General features: G+C 35.0%; 4 protein-coding genes across 4 annotated transcripts; 2 read left to right on the top strand and 2 right to left on the bottom strand.

The window, feature by feature from the left end:
• Positions 1-1,880: 1,880 nt before the first annotated feature.
• LOC116119974 lies at positions 1,881-2,433 on the bottom strand. Its single transcript, XM_031405915.1, has one exon. The coding sequence runs from the start codon at positions 2,201-2,203 to the stop codon at positions 1,991-1,993; it is 213 nt and encodes a 70-aa protein (XP_031261775.1). The 5' UTR covers positions 2,204-2,433; the 3' UTR covers positions 1,881-1,990.
• An 842-nt stretch (positions 2,434-3,275) lies between these two features.
• On the top strand, positions 3,276-3,995 carry LOC116119963. Its single transcript, XM_031405906.1, has one exon. The coding sequence runs from the start codon at positions 3,556-3,558 to the stop codon at positions 3,763-3,765; it is 210 nt and encodes a 69-aa protein (XP_031261766.1). The 5' UTR covers positions 3,276-3,555; the 3' UTR covers positions 3,766-3,995.
• Positions 3,996-4,484: 489 nt separating this feature from the next.
• On the bottom strand, positions 4,485-7,157 carry LOC116119955. The gene is made up of 2 exons (XM_031405895.1): positions 6,692-7,157; positions 4,485-4,700 (listed from the first exon to the last, which is right to left on the bottom strand). The coding sequence occupies exons 1-2, from the start codon at positions 7,047-7,049 to the stop codon at positions 4,684-4,686; spliced, it is 375 nt and encodes a 124-aa protein (XP_031261755.1). The 5' UTR covers positions 7,050-7,157; the 3' UTR covers positions 4,485-4,683.
• Positions 7,158-11,767: 4,610 nt separating this feature from the next.
• LOC116119945 lies at positions 11,768-12,130 on the top strand. The gene has a single exon (XM_031405887.1). The coding sequence runs from the start codon at positions 11,768-11,770 to the stop codon at positions 12,128-12,130; it is 363 nt and encodes a 120-aa protein (XP_031261747.1).
• Positions 12,131-12,386: the final 256 nt, after the last annotated feature.

Below are 12,386 nucleotides of genomic sequence, written 5' to 3'. Positions count from 1 at the left end.
TTTTGTCGCTTTAATTTGGTTGTTAGGGATAAGGGATGGCATCATTTTTTGTAGATTATGTGAAGCACAATCAATCATATTGTTTTTCGTAATCAATTGCAAATTACCACCCAGCTCCTAGTGGTTGGTGCTTTAATGCTTCCATCACCATCCATTTCTGTCTACTCTTCAAGCTTTTCCAAAAGAGTATATTAGCTTAACGATCGAACCAAGAATTTAGTCAAATACAGAGCCTGGAAGAAACTGGATCCATTATCTCATTCCTTTTTCTTTTAAGGGATAATAATAATAATAATAAAGAATAAATTAGGTACTAATTTTTCTTAAAATGAACATGTCTGTAATTTCATTCTACAAAATGCCCCACCTCATCGCAAAACGACGACGTGGCTCTGTTTAATAAAGCCACTTACTCTCGAGCACATGCATCAAGAGTCAAAGACCAGACAGCCCACGCCACGCCCGCAACCTATTCAATGTCTTTCTTGTGCTTGCAAAATCTTATTATTCCCAAACTATCACTTTCACCTTCACTCTTTAACTTGGTTTTACTTATTCGGTTATTCCTTTCCCTCTTCATCTTCTAGCGTTTCATTAAAGCTAGCGGCCTATCCCTTCTCTTTTTTTAACCGCTTCTTCATCTTTCAACTATGGCCGACTGGGGCCCCGTTGTTATCGGTGTGGTACTCTTTGTGTTGCTGCAACCGGGGCTTCTGTTTCAGTTACCGGGACACAACCGCCAGTTGGAGTTTGGTAGCCTGAAGACCAACGGCAAGGCTATTGCTGTTCATACTCTTATCTTCTTTACGCTCTATGCCATCCTCATCTTGGCTGTTCACGTCCACATCTATACCGGATGAACCGGTTACCGGGTTTCTGGGTATGAGTCTTGGTTCCAGACATCCAGTTCGTTTGTAGTTGTATTAACTTCTATAAAACAGATCTGAGTGTTTACATCATTTTAATTGGGCTAAAGACCAAGCCTGTATATTTAGGCTGTTGTATGAGCTTAAGAAAGAGAAATAAACGAAAGAACGAAAGAATTGGAGACAAATTTTGCCATGTTTACTTGCTCTGTGCTTAGTTAATTTTTTGTTTTCAGAAGTCTGGCATGGCTGATTTTTGGGCATTTGCATCATTACTTGCTCATATTCTATTATAATAAAATGTATAAATGCCAAGACTTGGTTGTGTTAGGTCTATACTTTAGAAGAGACTTCGTATTTGGAACTTTGTTTTCTTTTTCTTTTCTGGATTGCATTGGTAAGGATGCTATTCTAGCTATTGATGTATGTTAGGTTAAGTGGTTGGTGAGCCAGCCTCGTAAGAACCATTATGGCTTGTTATTTTTTGCGTACTCACTAATCACCCAGTGGCTTTGTGACTTAGAACGTAAGGAAATGTAATTAACTCTTAAGAAAATGAAATTGAAATGTTTCTTCTACTGGTTAGTCTAAGACTGACGGTGCCAGGCATTGCATAGAATACTAACATTAGAACTTTCTGCCCGGGGCTGTGGTGATTGTAAAATAATTTTTCAGCTTTCAGCCTATCTCCTTTCGTTGCAATCTTGATTGGGATCAAAGTTGCCGAAAATAAGGTCATTACAATGATACTCTTTGCTTTGTGTTGAAGTGCAAAAACTAAAGTCTATAAAATCATGCAACATCCAGGAATTGACGAACATTTCTTTCCATGTTTCATGTAACGAAATAAGGTCATTACAATCATACCCTTCACAAGGCCTATTGACAGCCTTAGACTAGTCAAATTTCATGTAGAATTGACAAACATAGTGAAAAGGTTTCATTATTATACATTTCTTTCCATGTTTAACAAAATACACACACACAACCATAGAACAATTAACAAGAAGCTCATGAAAAGAAAAATAAAATTAGAATTGACAAAGATGGTAGAATTAGAAGCCACAACTTCGTCCGAAAAAGAAAAAACGTGTTAAAAAATTATCAAGGACAGGATAACTTGATCAACCAGCACGTATGTGAATGCCAACTGCAATGATCAAGATAGTGATTATGCAAAAGTATATAATTGCATGAATGAGGATGGCAATTCCACTGGTGTACATGTTTCCGAACTCTATTACCCTGGTTCTTGCCGGTAGCTGGAAGAGAAGCCCTGGAGACAAAAGGATGAACAATACCACAGCGACAACAACCGGCCCCCAATCCGTACTCATCTTTCTTTGTTTTCTTCTCCTCTCTTAGTTTCTCTCTCAAAGTAGATGTGTGAAGAACAGAGAGTTTCTCTTCAATTGTAAATTTTTGAAAAGAGTGATGCTCGTTTCCATTATGTAGTAGACTCAGGGTACTAAATTTCTTGGTGGCGAAGTGATGGGGATGCAAAACTTAATGTGGAAGAAGACAGTTGGTTTAAAAGGGAGGAAAGGTATGTTAATGGTAGTGGATTTGCTTTATGAAGATGGAAAGACAACACATTCTTTAAAATTAATTTCCAATTATTTTTCACATGAATGCTTCTTTTTGGTTGCTTTAAGAGATTGATGAAGGTGGATCCTTTACCAAAGATTGCATTAGAGACAAAATACGAAAAAGCAGGTGCATTTGTAAAGAAAGAAGAGCCAAGACTATGTGTTTACGGAATGCTTTCCTTGTTTGGTTTTACCTTTATTTCAGGAATGGGTAAAGTAAATGTACATAGGAAGGTGGGCTCAAACTAAAAGCAGATGGTACCTAAATTACTTAACAACTAACAAGCTCACCTTATGATTACAAATGCAATACCTTGAGACAAGTCTAGAATATATGTATAATAACAGCCAAGAAACGCTAGGAAACTATGTAAATGTAAGAGAAGTTGTTAAAGGTGCCCATCTTTTAAGATAACAAAAATCAATTCAAAGCACAGCATTTGAGCTAAAATCTATCTAAGACCCAACACATCCTCAATTCTCTACGTGCTGCGGCTTGAGCTAACTTTAGGAGTGTAATTCATTGTTAGAGAATGCAAAACTACGACATTTTTTAATGTTATCGGATCAATATTTAGCGATAAATCTATTCATTCTGATGATACTGTGGGATCAATATTATAACATCACAAGATATGGACCGGTATATATGATTTTATATCATGAGCCCACTTTCTACTCTATACATGAGCCTAGCACGGAATGTATATTAGTAGGCCCTAAATTGGGTTAAGCATCAATCTTGTAATGGGCTGGGCTGGACTTTTGAGGAATACCTAATTCAATTCCGCTTGGTTATGCCGCCCAAGCACGACGAACAGTGCCGTCACGGAGGTGCACGTAGCTGTCAAAGCATCGTGGCATCCAATGCACATCTTCCGGTCCATTTTACCTTTTCTTCACCCTCTAGTTTCCTCTTTGTCTCCATTCACCCTCTTTTGTCTCTTTCTCAATCTAAATCCATCTTCTCCACACTTCCACTTTATAGTGCTTCACTTGCTTTCTCTCAAACCTAAATCCTACACAACTTATTAGTTATTACTCATCTTCTCTCATTGCAGGTCAACTCAACTCATCACTCGTTACATTCTGATAAGAAAATGGCAGACTGGGGCCCAGTAGTTATAGCCACTGTGCTGTTTGTGCTGCTAACTCCAGGGTTGTTGTTCCAGCTTCCTGGTAAAGGCAGAATCGTGGAGTTTGCGAACATGCAAACCAGTGGCCCCTCCATCTTTGTTCACACCATCCTTTACTTTGCCCTCATCACCATCTTCCTTATTGCTATTGGTGTTCATATCTACACAGGATAATGTTAGCCAATCTATCACTATTAATCTGTGTCTTTTTTTATTTTCTTCCATTCTTGTTTGCTTGTTTTCATCTCTCATGATCAAATTCTTCAGTTTTTGTCAGTGGATAAGTAATGTAATTCGCTAAGAAATTCTTCTTGAATATTGTTTCTGGAATTATTTAAGTTTCTGCTCTATTTTGTAAGTTTATCTTGGCTATGAGAATGTGATAAGAGTTTATTTTGAGTACATACCCAGATGATGATTAGATTCTCTTACATGATGTTACAGAGTTTTATAAAAGAATGCCCAGATTATCATTTTGTTATCAAAAGCTTCAAGAAATGCTATATACTATGATACAATACAGAATTGAAATGTTATTCATCATTTCTTTTCTATGAGCGATCAACCTCATCTTTTCGTACCAGTAATCAGCTAGAATATGAATCCTATGCACTCATGTTTATTTCCTATGATAGTATTTCCCCTAATTCTAACCAATATTCATTAGTCTTTACTATGCTAGATTTGGTTTGTGATATTTGGCGTGATGTTGAAATGCTTTATTTAATAGGAAGTTCCAGGGCGGCAATTATCTTATGCAGGGTTGTTTAGGCACAAAACTAATCTACAGATTGACATTTCCAATGTAATGAGGGGATCCACAAATCTTTTAGTTATGCAACACAAATTATAACACTAAACCACTACTGCAGGTAATTATAAAGAACTAAAAATTATCACTTCTTAACTGGCAGAAATATATATATGTACAAATTCATAATACAAATAGAATTTTACAAACATTAATCAGTTCAGTAAATTCCTTCATAGGGATATGAGAGAAGCATATCAATAATGCCTAAAACTATTTGTTCATTAATCATAATGCAGCTAACCTCATTTTATTCTCTCAAGCTTTCGTAAGTCTCACCTTCATGAAAAATTCCAAGCTGCAGGAAAAGAATAAGAACTATTAAGAGGCAATATTTCGTTAAGTTTGAGACAAAAGGGGTTAGCACATACAAGTTCTGCAAGCATTAGTCGAGCCAAGAAGCTTAGCCCAGGTGATTGGTTCCTTCAAGTATTCAATTAAAGAACTGAAATAAAGGCATGGGGAAGTGAGAGTCGAAAGGGAGATAGCACATACAAGTCTTTACAAGCACTATTTGAGAGCCAACAACTTAGCTTGGGTGATGACCTTAAAAAGATAGTAATGGAACTATGTTCCCGTCTATATCCTCAACTCAAGAAAGTAAATAGAAGAAAGGAGAGAGTAATGGGATTATGTTCCCTTCTATATCCTCAAGAAAGTATATAGAAGAAAGGAAATGTTCCATCCTAATGGATTCTATTCTTTCAAAAACCTTCACTGTCTTTTACAGCAAAATTTAGACTCTGAAGTCACCAAAACCTCAAATGTTAAATATGAAACCCTCATTAACCTATAAGCAAATTGAACACAACCAACTTCTGTATCATTAAAACTCATGAAACTAATCAAACAACTGAACAAGCTATAAGTTTGACGTAAGTGATAAAAGATAAGCAAATTTCTCCTTTTTCTCTGTTTAAAGCATAACAATCCACCCTTTTAATGTAAAAGAAGTTTCATTTTTCATGTGGATATAACCAACTTTTATAATGTAGCTATTGACTAGCTTAACCATTAAGATCTCTTGTAAGGGTATACAATGCCCTAGAATCCATGTCTCACTAACTGTTAATGAGTTCAGTCTAAATTTATAATTGTAAGTGAAAAAAAATACTTGAAATGAAAAACAAAAAAAAAACCTACTGCCTATATATACAAAAATGTTAGTATGTGAAGAAAAAAATGAAGTGGTATAGAAATTGGATAAGGAGGGTTAACATGATAGCACTTGACAAGCATAAAGCAGAAATTTTATAACAACGAGGGAGTAGCAAGAAAAGTACAAAGGTTTTATTGGACGTAAGGTTCATACTGGACTTTTGATCCCTTATCATGGTCAATTGAAATTCCAATCTACCTACAATCCTTCTCCCTGATATACATAGAGAGGAACTGTTGAAGCAAGAAAAACCCTCCAAGATAATTACCTAAAGACAATGTGGATGAAGAGTTGCTATCCTATGCCTGTCAAGAAACACATGTAGCAACAACTTGACAGTAGACGAGAGCAGTTTTCGTAGAATAGATTAATCCCAAGTTAGAGGGCACACTGGCCAAGGCAAAAAAAAATGTTCGATCTCCATCCAAATTAATGAAGGAGCAACATTTATCAGTGATGTTCTTTTAGTTTCTAGCCTAAAAAAGGGTCAGATGATGGAAAACGGATACTAAGTGTTTTTAAATGGAGGTTGTTGGGCAATATATGACAAACATGAAAAAGCCAGCGAATAATCAAAGTAAAGATGGGAGAAGTAAAACTTTCCCATCTGCTGGCAAAATTTTAATTACAACCGTGAAAGCAGAAATAGATGTCTGGCAAATGTCGAATGACAAGGCGAAAATTGAAAGAAAGCCTTTATATACTTCACTTGGTACTCCCCCTTAATTTTCAACAAACTCTTTACCTTTTACCTTTAACATTCAAGATCATTCAAATACATCCCAGACGACCAAAATCAACATTACTCAGTTCACATTTTGACTCATCTAACAAATAAAATGATTCAATAAGCAGTCATAAATCTTCCATCCATGACAAACATAAATCATACACAGAAAATCATGACAATTAAAGTAAAGAATTTTCAGTAAGAATGGCTCAATTAATACAATCTCAAAAAGTGAAATAAAACTACAAACAAATACAAAATAACAAAACACACAGATAACCAATAGAGAGTTTGATTCATAATCCACAATTTCATATCATTTCACAGCTTGTCCCAAATTATCAGACATGTCCAAAACAAAACAGAACAGGCAAAACAAAAATAAAAGAGAGAGGCTTACCAGGCACATCCCCAGAACAAAAGAATGAGCGACCCAGTTGAGACAAATTAGAGAGAAACCCACTTAAATATAACAGCAAAACCGAACAAAGAACCCAAGGCATCAAAATAAAGCCAACTACAAACGTGACAGAGCCAAATAGCATCAAAGTGAGCGAGATTCCAAAAAGAAACGAAGCAAAAGCAGTGGGAGAGACTCTTGATATGGAAATGGGCTGTCTTGAAGAAGAGGGCAAATCACGTTCATGGCCAGAAGATAAGCAAGTGCTTAGGATTGGTTTGACTTTGAGAATTTCAATTATAGAAGAGCAGAGTTCGTAGAATACTCGTAATTGATGCTGCTCTTCTTCAGCTCTCATGGTTAGTTACAATTTCTTTTTTATTTTTGTCTGTTTAAGGATAAGCTCCAAGGTTTTCGGCTCGGTTGACGATGAAACAAGACGAGGAAGCAGACGTACTTCGGAGGTCGGTAGTAGACAGTTACTAGTTAGGCACAAAGATGGGCCACATACCAGAGTTTTGGTGGGCTCGTGGGAAATATCCGAGATTTAAGGCTCTAAATTGAAGCCCAAAAAAAAGCGGGCCTAAACAACAAATGCCCAAATTAAGCCGCTTCCACTATTATATGCTGCAATTGATTTTACTAACTTTCGTCTGATAATAGAATATTCAAATCAAAATTCAGTAAATGGCTCTTGTAAAGTATCTCAATTCTCAACTATACATGAAATTTGATGTAGTAACAGCATATTAATTAATAATAGGATATTAATATCACTTGTTACAATTTTTTTATAATTGCTGTGATATTATTTCCTCAATAATCACATCAATATTGATACATCACAATATCACATCCTACAACTACCATAAGATATAGTAAATGTAATATTACGTTGCATAATTGTAGGTAATTAAATACAAGTTTCTAAACTTTAGCTTATAGTTCTACATTTAAATTAGAGATTGATAATGACTTTATGTTAATTAAATTAAGTTTAGCCAATAAAAGTTAAAGATTATATATGCTTGGTAACTAATAAAAAATAATGATGTGAATAGAAATCATCATATGTTATAAAAAAAACTCATAATTATATAAAAAGAGTATCTAATTCCTAAAAATAAAAAATATTCGTTGCACCACTTAATCTACAGTATATTATTAACTTATTATTTAGGTTGATTTACTAAACAGGCGAAGAAAATGGAATGCAGCTCATTGATGCACATGTACACAGCTTCGCTTTAACTTGGATACTTGCCTAGGGATGGGAAATTTCAGTTAACCGAACCGGATAAGGAAGTTTATAAACCGAACCGGTTTTTTGGTTCAAATAAAAACTTGAATCGAAACCTAATCGGTTATATGATTAAACCAGTTATGAACCAAACAAAATATATGGTTCACTGATTAATCGGATTTAAAGAATGACTATCGACTGCAAAAAGTTTGGCCACTGGCCACCAGAACTTCTACTCTCAAATTCAAGCCAAATGTAGGAGAAATGTAAATATACACAGTTTTGATATAAATATTAAATATTAAATACACCCAAAGGCTGAAAGTGATAAATTACCCAGTACCATACTATTATTCTTCACCCTAAAAGTCAAATTAAGTCCTCTAAATTTCTTAGATGTTCACGAATTCAAATAAACTTGAGAAGATGGGAGAAAAAAGCGAAAAAGAAAGAGAAAACCAAGGAGAAGAGATGGAGAAAAAGACGAAGAAAAGGTGAAAAGAAGAAATGGAAGAGAAGAAGATGAAAGAGAAAAGTGGCGGAGAAGACAGAAGATGATGAAAAAGGAAGATGAAAGAGAAAAGTGGAGAAGACAGAAGATGATGAAACAGGAAGATAAAGAGAAAGAAAAATGCTATGGACCCGACGCTTTGCATTGAATTTTTACACCAAATGACGTGTCCATCGAATCAAACAGCCACATATCACGTTAATAAATATTTCACGAATGAACGGTCGTCCATAAAAATATAGACGGCCGTTCATTTGAAATGGACTTGTCCATATTATATGGATAACCGTCCACCTAGAATAGACATCCATTTATAGTTTAAACTAAAAAAATTTGGCCTAAATTGTTTATAGACAGCCGTCCTCATAATTATGGACAGTCGTCCTCATAAGAGGACGGGCATCCATCTTTTAATATTAACAAATTTTAAATTTATTTAATGCATTAATTGTGAATTTTAATTGAGTTAGTGTCGTATTCTTATGACTCTTGTCCAATTACTTTGAATATAGATAAAAATTTAATGAAGATAACGAACATTTACTTTTTGGATTGAGACTCAAATGTTGGTGTAAAATTTTTTAAATTAAACAATGGACAGACATCCATCTAAAAGGGGTACTTGTCCATTATAAAATTTCGGTCTCTGTAACATTATTTAAAGAGAAAAGTAGTAGTGGCAGTGGACTCTAGGAAGTTAAGTATAATTTATATTAGGCTTTTTTTTTTTTTTAAAAGAAAAGCTGGTTTCAGAATCCAGTTTCGATTAACCAGTTTAAAAAAACCTGTATACTGAAAACCAAACCGAATAATCGGTTTATGAATTTTTCAAACTGAAAACTAAACCAATTTTCAAAAAAACCAAATTTTCGATTCAGTGTGGTCAGCTTTTCCGATTCGGTTTTCAGTCCCTTTTTTTCCCACCCCTAATACTTGGAGAGGCTGGTTGGTCTGTTCTATGGAAGTAAGAAAAAGAAAGATGGGCAACCAACCAACGAAATAAAGAATTAATCAAAGCAACACCAAGTTCATTCTCAGATCCGTGTACGGTTGTAATGTCTCTTCTTTTACACGATTGATACAGAAATGTTTATAAACCCAAAGCGAAGAAGTTGTAAAGAAGGTTCGTGTCATGGGGACATCAGTGGGGTCAAAGGAACCAAATTAAAGATAAAGACCCATCAACAACAGCTATGAATTTGCACGTTTATGTAAGTATTTCAAGAGAAGAGAATAACTGTCTGCTTTCTTTTCTTTTAACTTTCACCATAAACCAAAATATTCTGTATTATTTTAAACTTCAAATCCAGAAAATTTGGTTAAAAAGAGAGTGCACTTTTGGTCCATATATGCAAATATTCTTCATCACTTTACTCATCAAAAGCACAATGCAAGAGAGTGAAATCAAATGAAGGAGTAACTGTCTTGTGCGCAAGTTATCGACATTAAATTTCTAATGGAAATCGTTCATTAATTCTTCAAAAGGGCATCGAGAAAATCATCAAAACCACGTTAATGTGATATATAATTTTTAGTTTATAACAATGGTAAGTTGGTCTAATTTGCTTCATTAAATTTCCTGAAATCTTCGATAAAATTAAAACCCTCTAAAGGGTTCAAGAATATATTGAAGCATCGCAACAAACTCCCACTTGTTAACTATGGGGTGGTGACCGACTTATCAATCAGGTAGAATATCTTATCGTCAGACTTTTGAATATCATGAAACTTTTCGCTGTCTAGTACATGTCTGAGTAAAGCAAACCATCTCAACTTGCACAAAGAGACTATGTGGAATCCTCGACTGTATTTGCCTCTTTATAATCAACTTAAAGATCAAAGGGAAGAACGAAGAGATTTAAGATGATCTAGTTTTCTTTCTTTGGTGCTAAATATACCATGATATATTCTTGTAAGTTGTAAAGGATTAGAAGATATGATAATGCATGCGTGTAAAATAGATAAAGGTGAATGTATGAATCTCTTTACTAAATCTGAGTTGTTGTAACCTGGATTCCTGGAACATGAAAAGTATTGTTCTGTTTGGAAAAATATGTGAAATCGAAGGAGTAGAAAAAGACACTGTTCTTATCCTCCAACTTAACAGTTCTTATCCTTCTGGATCTATTTTACTTTCTATTTCAACAATTTGAGATGTTAAATTTCACATGGCAACTGATCATACAACAAAGCAGATAGAAAGTATTGGTCAAGTGGTTGATCTCTTGCATATAGAAAAGCTAGACACGTCGTCTCATGGTTGACTGGCAAACCCATTTATATCCAAAATAGTTGAACGTATTCCATTTACTGCTATTTGGTCATATATGATTTACAAGTTGATCTTTTTGAAGAGGCATATTGTAATCTCATACATTATCTTCAAAGAGCAAGCAATAAAAAACAAATCAGTATAAATAATATTAACTATAAGTTAGAACATGATTCTTTTGTTTCTCCTTTCTCCAGTCTAGCCAAAATATGTTTGGTGGTCCTCTGTACTTATTATAATCCATTTCGCAATAAAGTGAAAAAGCAAATCTCTGAGTTGTGTTTTGGAAGATTGATGATGGCAAACAGCTTGAGGTACAACATAACCACTCGACGAACCATAATATTCCTCATAGAGAGCACATTTTAGGAACATATATGTGGACCTCATGAACAGAAGCAGTCTTGTAAACAGTATTGATCATAACTTACATGTTATCTTGAGTAAGAGTTGTGCTAAAGGGTGGCCAATTACCATGCCTTAAACCAAAAGAAAAAAAAAAAAAAAAAAAAATTAACTAACGTCCATTAATGATCTTGAAGTCTTAACTAACTAGTAGGATCTACCACTGTTAAGAAAATTAACATATTCTGCTTGGTAGGATTCACACTGCTACCAAACTGAAATTGTCCCTGTGTCTTTCAGATATTAAATATTCCCTTGAAAGGCATAAACGATGGGCATTTCCTTGCATAAAATAAACAAAAGAGTTTCAATTTTGAGGTTGTGGCAATACAGTTTTCATAGACTTCGCAACATACTTTAACTACTGGCTCCTGTAGGATATATTAGAAAGGCAATTAATTTTATCTTTTTAACACGTGGAGAATCCTAGATTATATATTTTTGAAGGAGATTACTGATTATGCCTTCCCTATATCTAGCTGGGTGCGAAGGACCACAAACTTATTTAGATTCTTGCCTATCTGTAGGCCCTTTCAATAAAGATCAAAATAATCCCAAAACTCCATTATATATAGACACCCTCTTGTACTGAAATACTCACAATTTGACACACACACTAGACTAAACAAAAACATTCAGGTTAAGATGGAGTCAAACCGCAAGCGCAGAGGGTTCATTAAGGGGAAGCTGATGCCTCTATACCGAGTGGGGAGGTCTTCCTCCAACGTACAATACAGTAGCAAAGTTATGAAGCCGAGCCAGCCATCGGCGGCGACTGCTTCAGTGGGTTATGTCGTCCACCATCATCAGGACTATGTAGTTGCTCAGCCTCAGCCTCAGCCAAAGGTTTCGTTTATTGTACAAGCTGATAACAATCGTGAGGTGAACCACTTTGATAGCCTATTTGGCGATGAAATGGTCGATGACAAAGCTGCAAGCTACATCGCTTCTGTTCAAGAACGTTTCAAGCTTGAACGTAGCAACTCAACCAAGACAGTGAGCGTTTGACAAACTTAGCGAGCATATACAAACCCATGATCATTTACATTTAGTCCTGCCTCCATTAATAAATTAGTCGTCAACTAGAAATTAAGATAAGGGCTCTGTTTGTGTAGAGAATTAATGTTAATTTTATTTGTAATTTATGATAATTAAGGTTTATATATATGTATCTCTCTAAAGCTTAGCCTATGCAGCTTCTTCATCTTAGGCTAAAGCTTTTGAGTCATGGCTTGATTGATTGAATGCATCATGAAGCTTTTGC

Source organism: Pistacia vera, unplaced genomic scaffold (assembly GCF_008641045.1).
Source record: "Pistacia vera cultivar Batoury unplaced genomic scaffold, PisVer_v2 Contig1255, whole genome shotgun sequence".
Taxonomy (NCBI): domain Eukaryota; kingdom Viridiplantae; phylum Streptophyta; class Magnoliopsida; order Sapindales; family Anacardiaceae; genus Pistacia; species Pistacia vera.
This window is presented reverse-complemented; position numbering and strand designations above follow the sequence as displayed.

Bases quoted from the DNA above. Each gene is read 5' to 3' on its own strand.
- LOC116119974 (XM_031405915.1), bottom strand. From the start codon at position 2,203: ATGAGTACGGATTGGGGGCCGGTTGTTGTCGCTGTGGTATTGTTCATC.
- LOC116119963 (XM_031405906.1), top strand. From the start codon at position 3,556: ATGGCAGACTGGGGCCCAGTAGTTATAGCCACTGTGCTGTTTGTGCTG.
- LOC116119955 (XM_031405895.1), bottom strand. From the start codon at position 7,049: ATGAGAGCTGAAGAAGAGCAGCATCAATTACGAGTATTCTACGAACTC.
- LOC116119945 (XM_031405887.1), top strand. From the start codon at position 11,768: ATGGAGTCAAACCGCAAGCGCAGAGGGTTCATTAAGGGGAAGCTGATG.